Source organism: Mesocricetus auratus, unplaced genomic scaffold (genome assembly GCF_017639785.1).
Source record: "Mesocricetus auratus isolate SY011 unplaced genomic scaffold, BCM_Maur_2.0 Super-Scaffold_100004, whole genome shotgun sequence".
Lineage (NCBI taxonomy): Eukaryota > Metazoa > Chordata > Mammalia > Rodentia > Cricetidae > Mesocricetus > Mesocricetus auratus.
Window position 1 is genome coordinate 69,593,956 of NW_024429189.1, and position 26,552 is coordinate 69,620,507.

General features: G+C 39.9%; 1 protein-coding gene across 3 annotated transcripts in view; it reads right to left on the minus strand.

Moving 5' to 3' along the window:
• Window positions 1–26,552, minus strand: part of Trim44 (tripartite motif containing 44) — a 105,386-nt gene that overhangs the window by 65,889 nt on the left and 12,945 nt on the right. For all 3 annotated transcript variants that reach the window (XM_005064872.4, XM_040745927.1, XM_021231524.2), the window contains exon 2: window positions 19,646–19,723. In XM_005064872.4, coding sequence (XP_005064929.1) covers window positions 19,646–19,723 — 78 coding nt within the window. The remainder of the gene's footprint in view (window positions 1–19,645; window positions 19,724–26,552) is intronic.

Consider the following 26,552-nt stretch of genomic DNA (forward strand, 5'->3'; position numbering starts at 1 on the left):
GCCCTGCAGGTGTGAGGACCAGAGTTCAGATCCCCAGAACCCATGTAAATGCCAGGTAGGCATAGCAGCTTGCCTATAATCACAGAGCTTAGGAGGCAGATACAGAGACTAACTGTATCTGAAAGCTCTGAGTTCAATTGAGAGACCTTGCCTCAGTGAATATAAGGGAGTGAGACTAAGAAAGACTTCTCATGTCAACTTTGGGCTTCCACATGCATACACATATACACACATGCAAACATGCACAGACACATGTATGCACAACATACATAATACTCATAAATAATTAAAATTAAAAGATGAAGAGCAATTATTAGAGACACTGCACACAAATTTCTACACATACATACAGACTACACCCATGTTCACATACACATATAACACACGCACACACACACACTGAAGAAGCAGAACTACAGGTAACAGGAAAAGGGTCCATCAGGAAAGGATGTGGGGAGAATAACGGGTAGTTAGGCAATAAAGTGAACTTCTTTTATAGATTTAAGGAAACAGACACAGAAGCAAACTTATAGGAGAGGAGGAGACTTCAAATTTTTTGTTCTCAGTCTGGTACACTTTTCATAGAAGGCCAGCGGGGAGAGGGGGGGAATCACACTGGAAAGAAAACTGAAGAACAGAAAGACTGAAAGTAGAGGAAGGAGATATTAGCCTATTAGAAACTGAATAAAGATTGATGAGGTCTTAAAAAGCTTTTTAAACGATGCCAAGGCAAAAGAATGCCTGCGTGCCAAGTTGCCAGGGACACATCAAGTGGCTAAGTGATCTAAGCCCTCCAGAATTCAAATCTTCTCTGTAGATGCTCTCCCTGGTGCTAGAAAAAAAGAGATGGGAAATGTTAAATGATATTAATGTCCCTAATGAGTTTATCGGATTGGGAACCAGGATTTGTGCTTATATCATTTTTTATATTTCTATTTTAATGTATGCATATGCTATGATGATTGTTTATCGGTACATTTCTACTATTAAGATAAATTAACTGTTTACTGATCTTAGAGCATCTCTCAGAAACTAAATCTAGAAAGTTTGCATGAAGAGATGAAATTTTCTGAATGACTGATATTCTAAATATTTTCAGTGGTTTCAAGTGATATAAACTGACTGCAATCTATTAGACCTCACATACACATGTGGCTGATAGTTAGGAAGCTAGCATCACAATCAGTAAAAGTGGATCAAAGGGAAGGCAAATTAATCCTAAGTTTTAATAATTAAAATTCCTCATTTCCTACTGCTTTACATAGTTTTCAACAAAACACTTCGTCTTATATAAAGGAAGTAAAAAATAAGACTGCAGAGCAGAATAATCTATCAAACCTTTATGCCTTCCTCCTACTTTCATTAGCACTAATTAACTGATTGACAGTCTTCAACCTAATTCAAAGAAATAACTTGAGTCCTAGCATTCACCTTTCTCCAGAGCCTAAGGAAAAGCCTCCCTGGGAGAGGGCATATGAAAGGATGGGTGTTCTGGACAAGGACTCCTGCTTTCTAAACTTCCTTCCAGTTATTTCACCTTGTCACCAAAACTCTATCCTGAAAAAAAAAAATCTCAAAAGCCAATGAGCCCTCCTTTATTCTGGTTCCTATTACCTGGAAGTCTCAGATATCCTTCCTGAGTGAGTTTATTGGTACTTCTTCAGCCTGTTTTAAAGTTCCTCATAAGTGTCAGTGATAATCTCACTGTATGTGATGTCTATAAAAAGGAAAAACTCTACAAACTCAGTAAGAAAGGTAGATAGACAGAACAGTGAAAATGGAATCTGGAAGCTGCTTTCTAGATAGCATCTACTAAACTATCAAGCCTTACTCTAAACAAAATCTTAGTGTGGAATCTTAGAGGCTAATTATACAAGGTGGAACGACTTAAGAGAAAACTATAAAACTATGCCCCTTCCTCTTTGAAGTGCATACTCACTAGGTCAATGAGTATCTTCAGGAAAATGTTACCTGAGGGACTTGGTCCTTAACACACAAAAAAATTATAAAATGAGTTTTCTTTCTCTCTTTGCTCAACTGGTTCCCAATTTGCTAAAATCATTAGCACTTCCCTTATGAGCACAATCCTCTATCGGGTTATGGCTGCATTAGCACGCAAATGCTATTACTTAAACACAGCATTGTCTGTAATTTGGAAACACTGGTGATTAATTTATGTATAGTCTGAACAGATTAGTGAATTACCTATGGTGACCTTATTTTATAGGTGAAGAAGGGGAGCGCTGGGGAAGAACAGTCATAATGTCAAGTTTTGATTTTTTGCCTTGTTCCAGTACTATGTTTTCTGCTAAACACACTGCTTTTATGATTGCTCAGGACTTTTCAGATAATTTATTTGAGATAGGATCTCTATATGTAGCCTTAGCTGTCCTCGAACTCACTATGTAGACCAGGCTGGCCTCAAATTCAAGAAATATGTTGCCGCTACCCACTAAGGACATCACCATACCCAATGGTGATGGAGTTCATTTCTACCTGAGTTATTTCTATATTCAATAGAACAGTTCTCTTATGGTACCTACCAGAATAAATAATTTACAACCTTAAAGAGTTAAATATTATCCCATGATATATTCTATATACTCTTGTATTTAATATTTCCTAGCTATTTAAGACCCAAGAGGTATGTAGACTGGCACTTTACACATACATAATTGAGCACATAAAACCTTGAAGTAAGAAGCTTGTAGTTAAAACAATATCTACTCAAAGTATCTGAAAGGGACTAAAAGCTATTAACTCCTTGCTAGTTGAAATACAGGGGTTTTGTTTTGTTTTGTTTTTACTAATTACAGGTAGCTTTAAAAGAACAAGAAGAATCACAGCAAGAAAGCATCATGGCTCAATAAAAATGTATTTCAGAAAAGTAGGTCTTCTTCAATGACAAGATCTCACAAGTCCATGTCTCATATATGACTGAAAAAGCCAGTTTATTAATAAAACAACAGTGCACTTCTCAGGCTATGAAAATTATCAAGCAGTTTAGAAACACAGCAGAAGTGAACTCTGTACTATATCCCATCACCAACATTCTCAGTAAAGTCATTCTCATGACCTAGTTAGAAACTTGACTTCCTTGGATTTTACACTGGGGTATTGAGAATGTTCAAGAAGACATTAAGTAAAGTAAGTGATATTTCAAGTCTTCCTTTTGGGCTACAACCCAGCAGTGGAGTGCTTGGGCTTAAATCCCCAGCAGCACAAAAAACAAACAACTACCCCACTCTTCCTTAAACCAGCATTCCAATCCTCTCACATGGCTCCAGAGCAAAGCAGCCACGTGTCTGCTCTTCACTTGCCTTCATGATTTCTCTCTCTCTCTCCCTCTCTCTCTCCTTCTCCCCCTCTCTCTCTCTCACACACACACACACACACACAGATAGTTGCTACACTTCTCTAGCTCCCTCATTACCAACTTCATCTTAGCAATGCTATACACTCTTCTCAGGTGACCACGACTGAAAGTTTTCAACCCTGTACCATTGACACTTGAAGCTAGTAATTCCTTGCTGTGGGAAGTGCTAAGGCATTGTATCATGGCTGGCAGCATCCTCCCTGCCTCAACTGTGACAACCAAAAGTGTCTCTGGACATTGCTGGAAGCAATGAGAAACACTAGACTTTGCTTTTGTAATTTCATCCCATCTTTGGAATATAATTATTACTCCCTTGAGAGAAAGCCCTCTATGTGTCTGGATTTCCTCTCCATGCAACTCATCTCCGTATTCCTCTTGAACTCCATCTGGACACATTCCTATTACCTAAGCCATCATCACACTTCAAACCGAATCACTACCCACTCCTCCTTACCAATGCTACCTCTGTTTTTCAGTGTCTCTCATGTTAGGAACTATCAGAAGCACTACGTGCGAATTAATTCACTTAGCCTTCACAGTAGTACTGTGAGGTAGCTATCATTTATACCTATTTTACAGATGAAGAAATTGAGGTGAGGAAAGAAATCTAACCCTGTCCCAAGTAAGTGACAAACTTGAGTTTAAATATGCATAATTTGAGTATATAATCTGCCTTACTTTATTTTCCCATCAAACACTGATGTGCCCTCTTACCTCCCATTCAAAGTAAGGGCATTTAGGCAGGTATTCAGGATACCAACTCAGGTCAGTTTTATCTTCCCCTTCCCAGGTCTTGCATATAGCAGTAGGCAACTGGCTCTGCAGGAAGCCACACTACCTCTGACTTTCTATAGTACAGCTGGAGAAATTTCTCCCATCTATGAAAATCCCCTTGTTTCCATAGCATTCCCCTCCCACTGATCTTCATTAACCTCCCAGACCCATGCTTTAGCTCTCTCTCCATTTCAGCCCTCCCTTGCCCATTCTATTGAGGCCCTTTAATCTAGTCCCATTCTTCCCACAACCAACTTTCTACAACAAAATTCTAAGTGACAAGGCATTTGATTTGAACCTATGGTTAGAATTCTGATACTACTTTCAACTATATCTTGGATGGTTTTTGTTCCCTTCTCATCTCTCTTTGGACCTGAATTCTTAGCTTTTTGACCTTGACTTCAAACATCACCTTTGATCCTTTTAATATTAGTACTATGTGTATTCCTCATTTTCACCACATAGGAAGATAGCTTTGATAGTTTTTGATGTGGCTTATACCTCTAACTTTCCAAACCGCATTCATTCAGACAACAATCCAAAATTTCAATCAAAATACTCTGTGCTTCTTCTATTTTCTCTGGTATTTTTTCTCTAAGATACGAATTTTGGTTTTTTGAGCCATAGTGTTAGAGCTCCCAACATATGGTGTTAATGCTTCTTCCTCTCTTCCTCCCACAGTTCTCCTTCCTCAACATAAACATGCATGCCTTAAGCATTCATATTAGAGGACAATGTGTTTTTGAGGTACTTGTTGTGGAATATTAGTTTGAAATGGGTTACATTCATTTACACTGGGGAATACTAATTTGATAATGCAAAGATGTATTGCATTCTTTCATGTTGCATTTGTTTAACTCTTGTAAAGCTGTGTTACTTTGCCTGTCTAAAACACCTGAATGGTTTAATAAAGAGCTGAACAGCCAATAGCTAGGCAGGAGAGAGAGGATAGGTGGGGCTGACACACAGAGAAAAATAAATTTGAGAAGAGAAGGAAGACAGAGGAGTGAGAAAAGGAGAGAGGCTGTTGGGGCCCAGTCACACAGCCAGCCATAGAGTAAGAAGGAAAGGTATAGAGACTAGAGAAAGGTAAAAAGCACAGAGATGGGATAATTTAAGTTAAGAAAAGGTGGCTAGAAATAAGCCAAGCTAAGGCCAGGTTTCGTAAGAATAAGTCTTCATGTGTTTATTTGGGAGCTTGGTGGCAAGCCCCCAAAGAGTTAAAAACAAACAAACAAACGCCAATTACAGGTTCTGGTACTTGAAAGGGCCTGATAAGCACATGAACTGAATCAGCTAATCAAATTGAGAAGTGAACAGGAACTGTACACCCCAGGCACTTAAGAGAGACACAGTTACTGTCAAAGAATGAGTAGCCCCTAGTGAACATCTAACCACTACAGATGCAGCACCACTGCCAAGCATCTTCTCCTCCTGGGACTGCTTGTCTTGTTGTCAGCTGCTGTGACTTTATTATCTTGACAACTTGATGTGTAACCCAGTGACATGCACTGAAATGGATACAGCACAAAGCAGGTCACTGGGGATGCTGTGCTCGTGTTGACTTGACATTACTGCTTGCTCTTAAGATGAAAAAAAAAAAAAAGATGCTTCTCTCTTTGCTTGACCTCAGAGTAGTAACAGAGACCACAGTCACAAACTTCTAGTATCACTTCTGAGAACAGAAAAAAGAATTCTGGATGACCTGTACTCCAGGACTATAAAGTAGAAGGAGTCTCCAGAGACATCCAGGACATATAAAAACTGAGAAGAGTGCTTCTAGTCTGTCTTGTTTTCCTGTGTTCTCTCCATCTGAACCCAGCATAAACTAGAAAGACAGCTACTAGTAATAAGTGGGAGGTGGAAAGTGACACTGAAGTTTGTGGGGGCAACCACACATAATTTATATTTTTTAGTTCATCACATTTGCATATACAAAGAAGGCCTATTCTATCTGCAGAAGACTAAACCAATTTTAAAAGGACTCACCTCTTAACCAGGTCCAGAAAGAAGAACACCAAATGTTTTCCATTATATGTGGATCCTAGCTTTGAATTTTCAGATTTGTGTGTATAACTTACAGACCTATGAGCTCAGGAAACTAAAAAGATCCAATGAGAGAGGGAAGGGGAGGTGAGTGAGGAGAGAGTAGAGCACTATATGAAAGTACATATAGAAACAGCAGAAATTAAAGATTTAAGGGGAGGGAGGATAAGGGACAGGATGGAATGGTGTTTTGGTTAACTCAAATTAAGGATATAAGAAAAAATATGACAATGCACTGCTCTGTAAGCTAATTAAAATTAGAAGGAGGAGAGGGGAAGAAGAAAGGAGAAAGGAGAAAGAAAAAAGGCGAGAGGAGGAGGAGGAGAAGAAAAAGGAGGAGGAGGAGGAGGAGGTGGAGGAGGAGGAGGAGAAGGAGGAGGAAGAAAAGATGCCACGCAAATACTGAGGAAATTCAAAGTATTATTAGGTCATACTTTAAAAATCTCTACTCCACAAAATTGGAAAATCTAATGGATAATTTTCTCAACTGATACCACTTAGCAAAGTTAAATAAAGATCAGATAAACAATTTAAATAGACCTATAATCCCCAAGGAAATAAAAGCAGTTATTAAAAGTTTCCCAACCAAAAAACAAAACTCAGGGCCAGACTGTTTTAGTGCAGAACTCTACCAGACTTTCAAAGAAGAGCTAATGCCAATGCTCCTCAAATTAGTCCACAAAATAAAAACAGAAGGGGCACTGCCTAATTCATTTCATGATGTCAGTCACCTTGATATCCAACAAAGAAAGAGAATTACAGACCAATTTCCCTCATGAATATTAACACAAAAAATACTCAATAAAATACTAGCAAACCAAATCCAAGAAGACATTAAAAAGATCATCCACTATGACCAAGTAGGAGGCTGTAACATGAATTAATAACCTCAAGATCAAGGGAAGCAAAGCAGCCACTAGTTCTCACCTCTAGCTCAGGCTGAAAGGGCTGATTGACAAGCTCTTCACCAATCCCCAAACTGCTGCTTCTCCTCAGCATGCCTGGAGAATGAATGCTCTTATCTTCAGTGTGGCTGGAGAATGAATACCCCTAGTGAATCCGGATACTGACTTATATACCTCTTACGAGTCCTGGGATTAAAGATGTGAGCTTTAATTCTCTTTTAGACTAACTCAATCTTGTGTAGAGCTGGGTGGCTCTGGACTCACAGAGCTGTTTACCTCTTAATCCTGAGTCCTAGGATTAAAAGTGTGTACCACCACCTCCTAGCTTCTGGCTGCTGGGATTAAAGGTGTGTGCCTGGCTTCTATAGCTAGTGGCTAAGTTTGCTTTCTAAATCCTTAGGCAAGCTTTAGTAAATCATAAATAATATATTATTACAGGAGGCTTCATCCCAGAGATGTAGGGATGATTCAGAATATGAAAATCAGTCAATGTATTCCACCATATATAAACCAACTGAAAGAAAAACAAAACAAAAACCCACATGATCATCTCATTGGATGCCAAAAAAGCTTTTGACAAAATCCAACACCCTTCATGATAAAAGTCTTGGAAAGAGTAGGGATACCTCAACATAATAAAGGCAATTTAAAGCAAGCCAGTACCAACATCAAATTACATGGAGAGAAACTCAAAGCAATCCCACTAAAATTGGGGGGGGGGACAGCACTCACTTCTCAACTTCAATTCTAGTTGTCTTTCTACCCAATTACTTTCCCTACAAAGTCAATTACATGTATATTAGGGATACACCACCCCTGAAAATAACTGCATACAACCAGGAACCAGAGGACAGTTGATATGGAATGGTCCTTTTCCGGGTCCTCTTTCCTGCAGGGTCTCACAATGATAGAGCACAGGGCTGATGTATTAGAAAAATGATTTTCAGGACTGGTTCTGTTAGCTACTTCTTGAAGCTAAGGCAAATAAAAGTTTATCTGTAAAGTAGGATAACAGCACTCTCATAGATTTGTTTTTATGACATTAGCATAAAATAACACATGGTTTAAGAGTTGTGTGTGCTCTCCAGGCAAACAGGCCAGTGAGTAATCTGCTGCTGAGAGATAGCAGTATCTGAACAGTCACTGTGGGTGTCTGTGTGATATTCACTGGGCTCTCATAAGGAGCTCCTTGCAAGCTTTTGGAAAGAGAGACTCCACACTTGGGGGCTGAGATTCTAGCTTCCTGAGAACACACAGGAAAAACATTCTTACGTGTAGGGATTGCAATGTAGAATCTGTTTGCCTTAGAAGCCTCAAGCTGTTAGAAAATAATGCCCATCTTCTCGATTGACAAAACCTCACTGAGCATCTTCTCAGATAGTCTAGACTACAACAACGACAAAGCAGAATGTGTAGGAAGGACAGGTCACATTCTGCTCTTCAGCACCTATACAGAATCTGTGGGCACAACAGTCTTCAATCTTGTAGATTGCCTCTTGCCCATTTCCATTTCTGTGCAGATGGAAACCCTATTCCTTCCCTATGGGAAATTAGTAGCCTATGTTGTATAAGACATCTTCATAGCCAAACTAGCACTATTTTCAAGATTCCAACAGGACCTGTTCACCAAAAATCATCACAGCTGGGCTTGCTGTCTGTTGTTCCCTCTTGGAAAGGGGATAGGGAGGACCGTGAAACCCTTGCTTGAGTAAGGATACAGTCAATCCCCCAACCAGTTGTATGCAATTCTGCCCTAAGTACACATGGCCTTTGGCTCTCTGGAAAAGGCAAGAGGTAGGTAATACAGGTGGGAAATGATGCAGAGAAGAGGTTCCATCTATGCCTCTATGGGGAAGCTACCATCCTTCCTGGGTGCTGTTGCTGTAAGTTACCTGTCCATAACCCCTCACCAACTGCTCTGTAAGGAAGTCTAATAAACTTATTGGTTCCCTTGGCTGAAGTTTAGTCGAACTGTAACTTGGTTTGTCACTAAGACCTAAGGAGGAGGGGTAGACATTGTTCATGTCTCTTTTCAAGGACAGAATTTTAACATCTGTATATCCAAGAACCAAGAGCCACAGTGCTAAAGCCACATGCTTTTTGGATCCCCAAAGGCTATGATACCAAATGTTCACTCATTGTTTCGTATCTCTTCAAGAGTTTCCATTTTGAGGCCTAGGGTTGTAATTCACTACTATGGTGCTTGCCTGGCATATACAAGGTTCCCAGTTCACTCTCCAGCACCTCAAAATAAAAATTTTCACTTTCAGATTATTAATTACGACACAACATGATTAATCCTACTCTAAGATAAAACTAAATGAAGGTTCCAGTATACTGATAGGTGACAGGTGCTGTGCTATATGGGCCAGGTCATCTGACTCTTTCATCACAACAGGAAAGGAAAGCATATCAAGCTTGATATAAATATTTTACCCTGAAAGTCTGAATAAACTCTACAATGGCACATATTCCTAATCTACTTGTGTAGGTAAATTGTCAATAATGTCCTAAGATACTATATAAAAATCATAGAAAAAAACTTAACAGCATCATAAGCTTTCTGACCTTCCACAGTTTATTTCCTCAGCTGAGACAATCAGAGAAGAGACATTATCCTCAAATTTTATACACACACAGCCTTACAAGCATCTACATCCAGACTACAGGAGACTAAGAGTTGCATTTTGAAGACTTGGTTTTCAGTTATCAAAGAAATCATCTTTTTGTTGAGTATACTGTAATTTTATTTCTTGAAAGGTTTAACTTATCAGGAAGAGGGGAGGGAAAGTAGGGGAATTGCAGGCCCTTAAATAAAAGTCTAGCTGGTTTTATCACTGTTATCATAGTAGAGTTTTATATCTAGGTTCCCAGGCTCCTAAATTAAATGTCAAATACAATCCTACACTCAAAACATGAAGCATGGCTGCTATGGAGGAGTACAGACAGTTCCACTCCCCTCTCCCCATTAGCTGTGTAGTAAGACCCTGCAAGCATTCAGAAGAGAGGATTCTCAAGTCTCCTATCAGTGAAGAAGGGAGCAAGGGCAGACATCACAATGCATTGGTTTTATTAAGCCATTTAATGCTCAGTTCCTTTGTTTTCTAACAATGCTCCAGCTTACCTGGTGACTCAAAACTCATTGTCACCTTACTTTTCAAAGGCCTGTGGTCCAGTATATTGTACCATTACACACTCTAGTCATAAATGCATGACTTACACAGTAAAGGAAACTGCAGAGATGGGACCCTGAGGGTTGTCAGCCTCCCCTAACTCTGTTATAGCTGGTTTGGTAAATCTTGAATTTCTTGGTTCTATTTCTTCATCTAGGAAGAGGGAGGACTGGAGCAAGTGGTCATCTTTACAAAGGAGCATAATCCTATCACCACAAGTAGGACTTATGGACCAGTTAGGACACTGAGGCAATCAAAGAGGTGGCTATGTGACTAGGGGCCCAATTCTACATTACATTATCTGTTCCAAGTAACTCTAGACTACAATTGTCATATTTACCAAACTACATAGAAAACAAAATACCACTGCACAGAATCTGTTCACACCACCAAAAACTTAGGGCCTTATTAAGAAAGACTTCTATTTAACAGTAAAGGCAAATTGGCTTTCAGAATTCTAGTACCCCAAACTGGGGTTCAAGGATCAATGTTTATTCAAATGATAAAAATGTATGCATTTATAAAGGTTGTTCTCTGAAAGATCAGAAAATTACATATATAGTGCATATGTAGACACACACACACACACACACACACACACACACACACACACACACACACACACACACCTAACAGGCATTAATAGTTTCCTATTTAGCATCTCTCATTTAATGTCATTGATCCTATACCTTGGATTGGTCTAATAAGATCTTAAAACTACTACTAAATGTGAAATAGCTGAGAATCAAGAACCAACATTAACAAACCCTCCAAACTGTATAATCCACTATGGGCAATGGAAGAACAAGTGATTTTTTTTCTTTACTCTTTGTACTTTTCCGTATTTTTCAAAATGTCTACAGAGAACTCATATTACTTTTGGAATAGTGGGGAAAGAAAGCAAGGTCTCCTTTCACATGGAAAAAGCAGAGGGCACAGGGAAGAAGTGAAAAAGACTTGTTTTCCTCTTTGTGCTCTCTGAGTGTCTACAGAGATGAAATGGGCCTTGACTGTTTCTGAGTTGCTCCTATGCCAGAAGCTAGAGCTGGCCTGAGAAAGGAGGAGTGCTTTTCCAACTGCTGTCCTTGACCAATCCAGTCTATTAGCTGAAGCTCTGGATGTAATGGCTCTTGGCTGTCTCTCCAGATTGTCTTTTCAAAAAGGCCATCTACCAGCCGGGCGGTGGTGGTGCACGTCTTTAATCCCAGCACTCGGGAGGCAGAGGCAGGCGGATCTCTGTGAGTTCGAGGCCGGGCTGGACCAACAGCCTCCAAAACAACACAGAGAAACCCTGTCTCATAAAACCAAAAAAAAAAAAAAAAAAAAAAAAAAAAAAAAGGCCATCTACCAATTCTGGTGCGTGGTCACTTTGGCTGAACAATCTCAATAAGGGAAATGATAATGTGAGGGAAAAAGATGACAATCTACATACATCTGTAGCCTATATTTGCTTGTTTACAGATTCAGCCAGTGTAGGGGTCAAGAACATGGAATAAGACAAACTAAAAGTTAAGTCCTTGGCTAGGCTCCCAGAACTTGGGAGACAGAGGTAGGGGGATTTCTTCGAGTTTGAAGTCACTCTGGTATACATAGCTGAGTTCCAGGACAGCGAGGACTACACAGAGAACCTGTCTCAACAAAAAGTTAAGTTCTGGTCCATCATTTACTAACAAGCTAATCAACTCCTTTAAGTCTCCAACTATTCATTCATAAAATGGGACAAATTCTTTATTTCATGGGTATTATAATAAATTATATATATATATATAAATTACTGTGTGTCAAGATCCATGCTAGTATACCCTCCAAGATTCCTACTTACAGCTTTTTAATAAAAAAAGTACAGAAATAGGTCACAAACTGTCAGAACTCTTTAGTCAAAGGTACATGCTTATATGTAGTATTTGATAGCTGATCTATCTAAAGTCTTTAATTCAGCTGGTGGAATAAACACTGCCCAATAAGTGCTTCTGTCTGGGTGCAAGACAACAGAATGACATATGGCTGAACTCTTGTGAATAACAGAATATTAGCAAGAATTCAAATTAGGTTTTGGTTAATCATTAGGATTTTTAAATGCAAAACCTATAATTCTGACATTCTAATTAGCACAAAAGGGCAGACTAGGTTGTATTCTATAACAATGATATTGGTTATGAAACACTGACCGCAAGTTTCTTGTAACTACAAAATATAAGAAAGCCATCCTGAGATCTATCTAACAAACTACATGTTGCTAGACAGCTTTTTGGCTTCATTCTTTAGTGGAGTATTTTTAGAGGCTTGCAACTAGGAAAAAGAAAGAACTGGCTATGCCTTAGACCTGACTGCTAGGACCAGGCTCCACATTTGCTCCCACTTCAGTCAGACAGAAGAACGTAACCTCTCTGATAGAGTTTCAAGATGCTTACATCTTTGAAACTACTTGGAAAAATTAGTATGAGGGCTGGAGAGATGGCTTAGTAGCTAAATGCAATAGCTGTCCTTCCAGAAGATGTAAATTCAATTCCCAGCACCTACCAGGTAGCTCATAATCACCTGTAACTCCAGTCCCAAGAGATCAACATTCTCTACTGGTCTCTGTGGACACCAGGTACATAAGTGGTAATCATACACAGGCCAAACACACATAAAAATAAATTTTAAAAATTAAAAATTAAAGAGATTATTATGAAGTAGAGAGTCACACTGTTTTTAAATGTTTGCTTTAAGTAGAAATTGAACTGAACACCCTGACATTAACCCATACACGTATGAATACCTGATCCCTGACACAGAAGTTAAAATTATACAATGGAAAAAAAGAAAGCATCTTCAACAAATGGTGCTGGCATAACTGGAAGCTGACATGTAGAAGACTGCAGATAGATCCATGTCTATCGCCATGCACAAAACTAATGTCCAAATGGATCAAAAACCTCAATATAAATCCAGCCACATTGAACCTGTTAGAGGAGAAAGTGGGAGGTACCCTAGAACGAATTGGTACAGAAGACCACTTCCTGAACATAACTCCAGTAGCACAGACACGAAGATTGACAATTAATAAATGGGACCTCCTGAAACTGAGAAGCTTCTATAAGGCAAAGGACACAGTCAGCAAGACAAAAAGGCAGCCCACAGATTGGGAAAAGATATTCACTAACCCCACATCTGACAGAGGGCTGATCTCCAAAATTTACAAACTCAAGAAGCAAGTCTCCAAAACACCAAATGATCCAATTAAGAAGTAGGATATAGAACTAAATAGAGAATTCTTAGTTGAGGAGTCAAAAATGCCTGAGAGACACTTAAGAAAGTACTCAACATCCTTAGCCATCCAGGAAATGCAAATCAAAACAACTCTGAGATACCATCTCACTCCTGTCAGAATGGCTAAAATAAAAAACTCCAAAGACAGTTTATGCTGGATAGGATGTGGATAGAGGGGAACACTCCTTCACTGCTGGTGGGAATACTGACTCGTACAGCCACTTTGGAAATCATTATGGAGATTCCTCAGGAAAATGGGAATCAGTCTACCACAAGACCCAGCAATTCCACTCTTAGGCATATACCCAAAAGATGCACATTCGTACAACAAGGATGTCTGTTCCACTGTGTTCACAGCAGCAGTACTTGTAATCGCCAGAAGCTGGAAGCAACCTAGATGCCCCTCAACTGAAGAATGGATAGAGAAAATGTGGTACATTTACACAATGGAGTACACTATTCAGTGGGAAAAAAACAATGGAATCTTGTACCATCCATTAGAAGAAACCATCCTGAATGAGGTAACCCAGTCACAAAAAGACAAACATGGTATGTACCCACTCATATATGGATTTTTAGACATGAATCAGGGGAATACCAGCATACAATCCCATTGCCAGAGAGTCTGGGAAACAGAACCTTCATCCAGCAACTGATGAAAGCAGAGGCAGGCACCCACAGCTAAACACTGAATTGAACTCCTGGAATCCAGTGACAGAGAGGGAGAACTGATAAGCAAAGGGGTTAAGACTGGGCTGGTTTAATGCACAGAAACAGTTGACCTGACAAGGGGGAGCTCTTGGATCCCAGACTGATGGCTGGGTGGACAGCATAGGACTGATCCCACCTCCTGCATATGGGTGTCAGTGAGGAGGCCTAGGTAATCATGGGGCCTTGGGTAGTATTTATCCCTGGCGTACAAATGGATTTTGGCAACCCATCCCACAATGAGGGATGCTCTCTCAGCCTGGACTCTTGTGGGAGGGTCTAGGTCCCGCCCTTGATGAAATGACAGACTCTGGAGATCCTCCATGGAGGGCCTTACTCTCCCTGGGGAACGCAATGGAGATGGGGGGGGGGGGCTGTGGAGCCTGGTGGGAAGGGTGGGGGAGGAGGGAGAGAGAGAGAGAGCTGGGATTGACATGTGAAACAAGCTTGTTTGTAACTTAAATTTTTAAAAAAAAAGAGGAAAAAATTAAAAATTAAAAAGTATACTATTTAAAGGAAACAATGAAAACATATTCTGAGGGAAAGAAAGTAATCAACACAAAATGGAGAAAGTACCTGTTAGTATTAGCATAAAACGTTAGTTTGTTGTTGTTGTTTTGGTTTTGCCAGACATGATTTCTCTATGTAGCTTTGGAGCCTGTCCTGGAACTTACTCTGTAGACCAGGCTGGCCTCGAATTCACAGAGATCAGCCTGCCTGGCATAAAAAGTTAGTTTGACTGAGACTAGTATGCTATGCTTTTGCTTCAGGGCTTTCTCAGATAAACTACAGTCATTCAAAAAAGCTGTTAATATAAAAGAACTCAGTTTTAACTTTCTTCCAAATCCACGACTCCCCTATCCTGTCACAGGCATGCCTAAATGACTACATTTTTTTTTATTTGCTTTATTTTATTCTTCATTTGAAAGAGTCTCACCGTGTAACCCACTAGAACTCATGATGGTCTTGCTTCAGTCTCTTAAGTACTGAGATAACAGGCCCAAGGCATCACTCTCAGATAGACATACATCTCTTATTTCACTAAAGCTGAGCAGAAATATAAGAAATAAACAAGCAAAACAAAAAACAAACCATGGTTCGTTTAACATGTTTCCAAATGATTAGTTAGAAAAGAAATTTTTGCAATTTGAATATCAAATGAATCTGACCAGTTTATTATTGCAAAGACAGCTTCCCAGTAATCATTTTTTCACAATGTAAAGGCTGTTATTAAAGACAATTTTTATCCAAAGTATAGGAGATGCTAGCTAGAGGCCTGTAACCTTTAAAACAAGGTCCACCAAAGCAACACACACATGTATAGTTTCCTTCAGTTTTATGTAATTTCTTACCCATCACCAGCTCTGATTCCTGCTCTCAAGGTCACTGCTAGTGGCTGGGATTTGATGCTTTCTATGGTTCCTCTAGTTTTGGAACTCAGCCTATTCTTAGAACCACAGCAGCTTTAATTACCCTCCTGTCTTGACTCAACACCTCTGCTCACACACTTTCTTGAAGCCCTTTTCTTCTTCTTGACTTAGCTATTTCTCTGTTAGTCCATCCCATTTCTTTGTTAAGTCTGTTCAATTCATTTGTTTCCTAAGCTTACATTTTATACATTTCATTTTCTTTTTCAAATTTGAAAATCACTTAGTCTTATTTTTAGGTGCTCTTCTGTTTGAAGAAAGCAGAAAAACAAACAAAAGCAAGGAGAATAGCCCAAAGTTTAGTACAGTGATTCTCACAGCCTGGGGCTCTGTCAGCCCATACCAACTGAATCAAAACTTCAAGCCTGGAACTCTATCCTTCTCCTCTCTCCTCTCTCCTCTCTCTCATCTCTCTCTCTCTCTCTCTCTCTCTCTCTGTCTCTCTCTGTCTCTCTCTCTCTCTTTCCTTTTCTTTTTTCGTTTTTTTGGTTTGTTTGTTTCTGGTTTTTGGAGACAGGGTTTTTCTGTGTAGTTCTGGATGTCCTGGAGTTCACTATGTAGACTGACTATGCAGAGTGGCCTGGAACTCTTAGAGATCTACCTGCTTCCACTTCCCAAGTGCTGAGATTAAAGGTATGTGCCACTACTGCCCAGCCTAGAACTCTTATCTTTTAATAAATCATCTGGATGATTTTTATGAACAATAAAATTTAAGCACCGCTGATGCAGAAGAAAGTATCTGACATGCTTTGAATAAAATAAATGTACTGTTTTCCCTTTTTATTACTGTGATAGGCTTACATCTGCACATCGCAGTCAATCAGGGAAGCTAGGGCAGGAACTCAAGCAAGAGTGTGAAGTCATGATCATGGAGGACTGCTACTTGTTGTCTCCCTCACAGGTTCATGCTTAGATAGCCTTCTTACACAGGACCACCTGCCTAGGTCAGGTTGTACCCACAAGTGGGTTGGGCCTTCCAGCATTAATTACTAATCAAGACAATCCCTCACAGACAGGCTCACAGGCCAATTCCATCCAGGCAATTCCCTAATGGAGACTTTACTCTCGGGTGTCACCAGGTTATGTCAAGTTGACATTTAAAGCTAACTAGGACCTGAATCTTATTACTAGGAATAACTAATATTCTATTTATCAACACAGAAGAACATCTAGAATATTCTGCATAATAAAAAAGCACCACAGGGAGGTGGTAGCACATGCCTTTAATCCCGGTGCTTGGAAGGCAGAGGCAGGTGGATCTCTTGAGAGTTTGAGGCCAGCCTGGTCTACTGAGCGAGATCAAAGACAGCCTCAAAAGCTACAGAGAAACCCTGTCTCAAAAATCCAAAACAAACAAACAAAAAAAACAGGCACAATATAATTTTTGCAAAAAAAATTAAAATCCCAGAAATATCTACAAGTTTATATACCAACTTATCATAGTTGTAATTAATTTGAGGGGAATTCACTCTAACTTTCCTTTATGAATAGAAAACAGAATTAATATTGATTGGCATCTTCCATTGCCCTTTAGCAAAACACAATGAACTCAGGGACTGGGAGAGATAGATGGCTCAACTATTAAGAGCAGTGGCTGCTCTTCCAGAGGACCTGAGTTTGATTCCCAGCACCCACATGGCTGCTCACAAACCATCTGTATCCCCAGTACCTCCATGAGTACAACATGCATGGAGTTCACAGACATACATGCTGACAGAGCCATAGATAGATAGACAGATACAGACAGACAGACAGACAGACAGACAGACAGACAGACAGACAGACGATAGATAGTTTTTGGGAGCAAGTTACCAGAAGACTTCATTGTCTGAACAACCAATCTTTGGGATGCTTTAGGGGTTCTAGAGGAAGTGAGGCAGAGATAGTGTTCAGTCCCTATGATTCAATCAGTGTCTTCATGTAAAGCAACTCTGTCCCAAAATGACAGGTCATAAAACCTGAGCTAGCTTGCCCTTCTTAAATAGGTCAATCCAAAAAGGGAATGGTCTGATACTGCAGGATAACAGGACAGAAAGAAACTTAAGGGCACTTCTGGAAGATAGCTGATTTCTGAGAACACTTTTTACAAAAAGTTTGTATTAAAAATGTCCTGTTTTTCTTCTTTCTTCTTGATCTGGCAGTCACTCCACAATTACATTCACACACTCCCTCTCAAGCCAGCTTCATGTACACTCAAGCAAATTTATGCAGTAGACTAAAAGGGGGCTTGAAGGAAAAAGGGTAAACAGTGTATGCTCCCACACCTAAAATCAAATCAGATTCTTATAACCATCTTTTAGCTTACATTAGGATAGTGGTTTTCAACCTTCCTAATGCTGTGACCCTTTAATATATATAATATTATAATTCATGTTGTGGTGAACCCCAACCATAAAATTATTTTCATTGCTCCTTCACAACTGTAATTTTACTATTATGAATCATAATGTAAATATCTGATACGCAGGGTATCTGATATATGACCTCTGTGACAGGGTCACTTGATCCCCCCCCCAAGAGGCTAACCCACAACCAGGAGGTTGTCTGGTCTGGTGGTGGTGGCACACGCCTTTAGTCCCAGCACATGGGAGGCAGAGACAGGCAGATCTCTGTGAGTTCGAGGCCAGCTTGGTCTACAGAGTGAGTGCCAGGAAGGTTCCAAGGCTACACAGAGAAACCCTGTCTCAAAAAAGCAAAAAAAAGAAGTTACACAACCTTTTTTCTATCTAGATGCTCACTACCACTAGAACTAGCCTGTTCAAAAAGAGAGGAGATACTATTAATGTCAATATTTTCACTGTCATATAAAAGGCTGCAGTTACCTTTTAGAAAGTCCATTGCTGCCAATGGCTCTGCTTTACTGTGGTGCTTCAGCTTAAAAAACATGATTACAAAGCACAAAGATGAGACCTGAAGCTTAGTTTCCAGTGAAAATTGAAAACAAGAGTAAGGGTACCAGACTCATTGGACTCTCATCTCTACAATATCTTAGATTTGGATCAATAACTCTACTTCCTTATGCCTTACTGTCCTTAAAGTAAACTGGGATAGGGAACTACTTCAAATGAGGTTTGTAATATCAAAAATATAGAAATGGAGGGAGAATGAGGTGCTGTGTTTCACAGAGACAGAGTTTTAGTTTTTGACAATGAAAATATACCATTGGTGGACAGTGACAATGACTGCATAGCACTCTAAATGAACTTAGTGAAATACACATTTTAAATGGTTAAAACTCTGTTATATATTTTAGATCCCCAGTGTAGGACCTGGCTCTCAGGTACTCCTATTTGATAAAGAATTTTTAGGAAAAAAAGAAAAAGGAGAAACATAAAAATAAAAGCATGTTCCTTTCCCTACTTATCTGTGAGAGGCTCTGAGTTTCCAGCAGAGCCATCTAGTTCCAAAACTGGGTAAGTGTCTCAGTTAGGAGATGGGACTCTATTTGTCACAATCCCTCCTATACATTCAGCTCCCAGACCAATACCTCCACCTAGTTTGACATCTCCAAGAATATCAATTCTCCAGCTCCCAAAATCTTGCAAAGAAGCTGGGATGCCCAAATCATTTCCTCTACCAGATCTAGGTAATGAGGACAAGGGCATGCTCAGGGGAAACTGCCTCCTGTAAGCAGAGATTGGCAAGGCATATTAGTACTGGGACCAACTGGCTAGGTGTCCAGGGACCAGAATTATGCTGATCTAAGGGACACAGAGGACAGAAGTCTCAAAGGTCTAGTAAGATTAAAAATGCACTTCTCTGCAGTTCAGAAAAAACAATTAATGATTATGTGTTATAAGTCATAAAACAGAGAAGGGGAAATAGATGACTTTTCTCCAGGCATATGAGAACATTATTTTTGATGGTGAGGCTTAATTGGATCAAAACAAAAAGTGAAGACAGATGATCACTAACATTCCCTGTACTCAGATCAAGGAGAACAAATGGATAGCAACACCCAGTTAATTCCAAAACAATACTTACTTTAGGGTCCGAGCTCTTGAACTTTAACCTTTCCACCAACTCTATCATAGCTGCCTTCAGTCCACCCGAATCTTTGCTCTACAAGAAAAAAGTTAAGAGTCACTAGATAGCATATCATTGTTCTCTCAAACACAAACAGTATTTCAGAGGACAGAAAGGACAGTGAAACAGAAAACAAACTTGTCATCTCATCAGACAAGAGGACTAAACAACTAAGGAAGGTGTGCTTTTCCTTCTCCATCCATGAACAATGAGTGAGCATTAAAACAATAGACTGGAATGAAAATTAATGACAATCATGGTTGGGTGTAGTAGCACTTCCCCTTAGTCCCAGCACTCAGGAGGAAGAGACAGGAGCATCTCTGTGAGTTTGAAACCAGCCTAGTCTACATAGTGAGTTCCAAGCCAGCCAGACTGAAAAGGGGAGAAAGGAAGGAGAGAGGGAGGGGGAGAGAGGAGGAAGGAAAGAGGTAGGGCACAATTTAATAAACACAATTTGCACAGGATGACTTCACTGCCTCATCTCAGACTCAATTGTGCCTGCATTCAAGACCCTGCAAAAGTCTTATAGACTACTAATTTTTATTTTGAAGATTTATGTATCAGACACAGAAGTACACAATATTATACATACCTACAAAAATAAAACATCCCAGGCTTAAATTCAAATGGAATTACTATATGCTAGTTAAGAACAGTTTTGAGTCAGACACATGGTTTTAAAGTTGTTCGACACCAATTAGTTGACTAACATAGGACAAATTGAATTTCTCAAAGTCATATCTCTTGACTACAAAATGGAGTAATATGAGGCTTAACTGGAATGCTTGCAGAAGTATTAGCAGAGTGTACATCACACAGAAAGCGTTCAAAAATGACACCTGCTTGTTATTACTTAGAGTAGTACAATCTAACAAAAGTGTAATGTGAGCCCCCACAAAGGCGAGTTTTAGAGTAGCTATAATAGGAAAGTAAGACCATTTTTAATACATTTTACTTAATTCAGTATGTCTACTATATCAGCAACATATAATTTTTATATTTTATTTTTTTGTTTTTGTTTTTTCAAGACAGGGTTTCTCTGTGCAGCTTTGGAGCCTGTCCTGGAACTTATTCTGTAGATCAGACTGGCCTCAAACTCACAGAGATCCACCTGTCTCTGCCTCCCAAGTGCTGGAATTAAAGGCGTGTACAACCAACACCCAGCTATCAGCAATATATAATTTTAATATGAGGTTTTACCTATTATAGCCTCTGACCTTTGTCTGCTCTGGCCTATTTCTTCTCTTGGGAATCATTTCTTTCCTAATAAATTACCTCTTCTACCACACATACACACACACACACACACACACACACACAGAGAGAGAGAGAGAGAGAGAGAGAGAGAGAGAGAGAGAGAGAGAGAGAGAGAGAGAGAGAGAGAGAGAGAGAGAGAGAGAGAGAGAGAGAGAGAGGCATGCACGCAAACACTGGGGTCAGGGATGGGGGGAAAGGAGAGGAAGAGTGAGAGGAAGAAGGGAAGGAGGGAGGGAGGAAAGGAAGGAGAGAGGCGGGGGAAGAGAGAAAGACAGAGACAGAGATACAGAGAGAGGGAGAGGGAGGGAGGGATTGAAGGAGGGAGGGAGGGAGGGAGAGAGGGAGGGAGGGAGGGAGGGAGGGAGGGAGGGAGGGAGGGAGAGAGGGAGGGAGGGAGGGAGAAACTTATGCTTCCCACCCAACCCCAATTAGGTCTTTGAAATCTAATTCTTATCCACGCAGCCCAAATCAACCTGGACTGGGCACATTTCATTGTACCACTGTAGAGGTCAGCACAGAATGTAGACCCTTGCTGCTTGGTTTCAAATGCTAACTCTTATCACCAGCTGTGTGGCATTAGGGAAGTCATCTTACCTTCTGCAAATTTATTTCTTTGTCTATAAAATGAAGCTAGCCATAATAGTACATGTTGCATACAGCTGAGAGAAACAATGTTCCTGTATACCAGGATAGTTAGAAGAGGACCTAGCACTTGATAAAAACAATGAAACATGCATTTAATTATTATTTTTGTCTGTTTCTTCATATTTTGAATTCCTTAAAGGCTAGAACTATCTTTTAATGTCTGCATCTCCTACATTGTGCCTGAAGAAAGCAGGGCTTTACCAAGGCCAGAATAATGGCTCAGCAGGTAAAGACACTGTAACTCCCATGACCTGAATTAATTCCTGGAATACACACCAAGGTGGAAAGAGAGAACTGGTCCCACAAATTTGTTCTCTGACCTTCACACATGCACATACATGTATGCCTACAAATATTCTCTCTCTAAAATTTTTTAAGACAGATGAGGTTAACAACAAAGGTATAAAATGTCCACTGAATGAATAAGTCAATATAAAATCTCAAGAAACATACTCTGTTGCCATAATCCATGCATGGAGCATGATCTAAAGTCACAAGAACTAATTTATTTCCTTATCTCGGAAATTCTGTAAGATGGGACAGGACCACTTATTTTACCACTAAGGAAACAAGCATAAAGACATTATTTTATGGAAGAAGAGACTAATAAGAAGAATAAACAAATACTGCAAAAGTCACTCACTCAAAACCAGCCATGCCCAGCATCTGCTTTAGATGTGCTCTCTGAACACAAGTCAGATCACATTTGTATTCTAAATGTGGTTCTAAAGTTTAGCAATTTGTATTTTTAAGTAATGGCTTATAATTCTCCCAGTTTCTTCAGTCCTTTAAGCCTTTAATCTCAATGACCTCATACCTGACAGTTGGGAACAGGAATCTAGAGGTCACATACCAGGGAGGGTAAAAGTTTAAGTACCTAAAAAAGGGTTAAGTTGCCAGATACAATCTTGTTTTTTACAAGATTATCAGACAAAAGAGCCTTTATGATGATATTCCTCTAAATTATTCTCATTGGCTGAGCAAGCAGGTCATTCCCCCACCCCCAACAACAACAACAACAACAACAACAACACACACACACACACACACACACACACACACACACACACACACCTCTCAGCTGTCAGCACCCGTTTTAAACTATTCAGCAAGACCCCTGATGGATTATGAGCCCCCTTCCCCCCCCACCTAGAAACAGAAGGAATGCACTAAACTATGTCTTAAAAGCCTTCAGTAAACAAAGAATGAAGAAGGAATCCCTAAGCAGCAGACAGACACTTTGCAAACAGCTGTGCCTTGCTAGTTTAAAGAGATGAGGAAACCCTTTGTCTTTTCCAAAAAAATGTGTTAGGCCAGCAGAATCCTTCTTCCTGTTCACAAAGCATCACAAGCAGCAACTACCCAGGGGAGACACAGGGCAGCACCTGAGAGTCTCCCTTCAGGAAACCATAAGGTCTACCTCTCCAGCCAACTCAGAGTTATCCTCAAATATTAATTTGACTTTATATTTTGAGCCCGATATGTTCACCCTCAAAATGAGTATAATTAAAAGCTTCCCTAATACCATCACCACCACCACCCCCAAAAACGAAAAAAGGAAAAGTTTCTTTTGGGGTAATCTGTCTCTGAGAAGTTTCTGAATTGGTGCAAAACTACAAAAGGAAGATCTTGATACAAGTTTACCCCTACCCACAAGCCATGCATTCCCCACACCCTATTCCTTCCCTACACTCTAGGTAGTCTTATGCATAGATGTTCAACTGAGTATGCAAGCTCTGCAAACACCTTCTCAAAGTCTCTATGGCCACAACTTTGACCTGGGGACAAATACATAACATGGTAGAATTCAATGGCCGGATCCATCTTCATACAGACAGGCTCTACAGGCCCTGGCAGCAGGGTCAACACATTCTGTCAGAGTCATGGGAAGCAGTCTGTAAGGGGACAGGTATGGTGAAAAGAGGGAACTGTGAGGACACAGGGCAGAGGATAGGAGGTTGTTTGTGTCTAAGGATGGAATCTGAGTATAAGTCCTCCCAGTTTGTAGAGCTGTATCATGTTTCTGTTCATTGTTGAGAGCAGTCTAGACAATCAGAACTGATTTACACACACACACACACACACACACACACACACACACACACACACACACGTATGCACACACTGCTATGTCTCCTGGTGTTTCCTCTGAATACTTTGTTCTGAGAACTGGACGGACACACAAAGGCAGGTAATTCTAACCTTACAAGTATCTAGTCCCATAAAAGAACAGATTCTACTATGTCATTTTGGAGCAAGTAGCACAGCTGTGAACGAAGAAAGCTTTTCCTTTCCTCCATCATATAATGCACTTCTGCGTACCTTGCTTTATGCATGTCTTCCCTCCACCAGGAGAGTGCTGTGAGTGACACCTATAGCTCAGCATCTGATCCGCTGTTACAAGTCAGTTCCTAGGGTTAAATCACAGTAAAACTAAAGGACAAAATGCCTTCCACCTCTCAGACAAAGCTCCAAAGTACTGTCATATGCTCTGGTATTCCTCAATACCCTTAAAAGTGCTGTGTTCTCATGCTGCAGGTAAGAAAAATAGCTGGTGGAAATCAAATGAGGAACACAAATGGCTTAAACACCCCTTCACTAGCATTTCACAGGAAACAATAACCAGATATAATGTATTCACTTTGCAATGGATAAAAAGGGGTGTTGTGGAAATTAAATCAGGCTTCCCAAATCACAAACCTAATCAGTGGCAAAACCAGGAACAGAAAGATAGAAATGAAGATTTATAACATGTACAACAGAAGAGTCTAATCTCAACAATATATGAAAAATGTTTAAGAAATTTCTATAAATCAGTAAGCCCAAAAGAAATGTGAACAAAGGATATGAACAGAAAAGGTAAAACACAACAAATGCATCAGAAGACACAAAAGATGCTCAAGTTACTCATAATTAAGGTGTCATTCCTTACCCATAAGGCTGAAAAGGATGCATTAATCTGAAGTAGCCAATACTAACAGGTTTTGAGAAATTTCCTGTCACTTGATTTGGAAGTATAAAGTGGAAATGCTACTCTGAAACCATATCGACCACGTACACTCCCATCTCCCTCTTAAGGAAGGGTATATGTCACAGGGGTATGCACAAAAACATTTATGATATTTTCAATAGTGAAGAACCACATATTCTAAGTGCCCAACACTGAATGGATAAGCAAACTATGAAATTAAAGAATTATGGAACATGATATAATAACGAAAATAAAGTAGACCTGTATATATCTTGATTTATGATAGATATACTATGGGATTTTAAACTTGAAAAATAATTTGTACAGTGTATATTTTCTATGGACAATATATGTATACAAAATAAAGAAAAGCAATTACTTCTGGGTCTGGTATTGAGCATGGTAGTAGAAAGATTTTAGATTTTGTTTAATATACTATTAGCAGCATATTTAAGATTTAATTTTAGAAAACAGAAGCAATAAGACAGAGGGAAAGCAAAGGATACATGTAAGAAAGGAAAGACCAGGGCTCCTACTTCTAATGCCTTCCTCATTAGTTTGCCTGAACTTAAATACTAGGACCTTTTTTTTTTTATGCAGTAAATATATGAACCAGAAGGAATGAGAGGATCTTTACCCAATATTTCTGCATAGATTTCGAGGGGCTTAAAATTCTCAAAACCACTGCATATGCACTTTTCTATAGTGAGAGCAGCTTCTCTCCTAGTGAGACATGTGTTGCACAAAGAAAGGAGGCCAAGTACTACTCCTAGCTGCCACCAGTTGCTATGTGAAGTTAGGAAAGTTATTTACTATCTGGGTTGTTTTATTTTTGTTTTTGTTTTTTGGTTTTTTTGAGACAGGGTTTCTCTGTAGCTTTGGATCCTGTCCTGAAACTTGCTCTGTAGATCAGGCTGGCCTCGAATTCAGAGATCCACCTGCCCCTGACTCCTGATTGCTGGGATTAAAGGTGTGTGCCACCAGCTACCGGCCTTAGTATCTGGGTTTCTATTTTTCTGTCTTTAAATAGAGAAAGTGACTAGATCAGATGCTACAAATGTGCAGCTTTAGTCTACAGAGCTGTTCCCTTTTGCTTTTGGCGTTGTTCTATACATCACAGTGACATTTAAAATTAGCTACAAATCAGGAGAGAAGTACTAGATAAGATGGTGGTCTAGAAGCTATCCCCCTATGATCCTATTAAAGACCAGAGTTAGAATAAGAAAAAACAAAAACAAAATACAAAACAAAAAAATAAAAAAACACACAAACTTAGTGATAGAGCACCTGAAAAGTGCAGAGAAAATAAGTGGAACCAAACACAACCCCAGCCTCAAAACAAAGATCCCCGAGGGAGGAGGGGAAGGAAGCAGAAGCCTTAATGAAGAGATAAGCCAGAAGGGCTGATAAATGACACCACAGTCCTAGCCATGGCACAAACCCACAGCTCTCAGAGTAAGCTCTGGTGAGACAGTGATTCCTTTGGCAGCCAACCAATAACGGACCGCAATCCCATGTAAGTGACACTGGGAGGGTAGTGCCTAGGTACCATCTAGAGGGGGAAGGGAAAGATACTGTTTTAAACTGAGCTATCCTGGAGGCCTGAGAAAGGAAACAGATACAAGTCTGGGAGCCCAAACTCAACTGCCAAAGCCTAGGGTAAAAGACTGCCCTGAAAGAAGTTGTAGTGAATGAAAGAGCTGGACACTAAGACACAGAGGCATGCAGGGGCAGGAGCCTCACTGAAATGAAGTCCACTGGGAAAAGAAGCCCTGCTTTCCAGCAGACTTGAACAACACAACTAAGGAATTCTGAGGCCTGGTATTCCTGAAACGGAGGGTAGCAGCAGATCAAAGCTCTAAAGCCACCCATGCCAATCACTGTAGAGGTAAGAACTCGGAAGCACCAAAGGACTGCTTGGCACCTACAGTGGGGCAGTTTCTCTGCACTTTCTAGGTTCTGAAAGTACAGAGAAAGGTCTTCATGTACAAA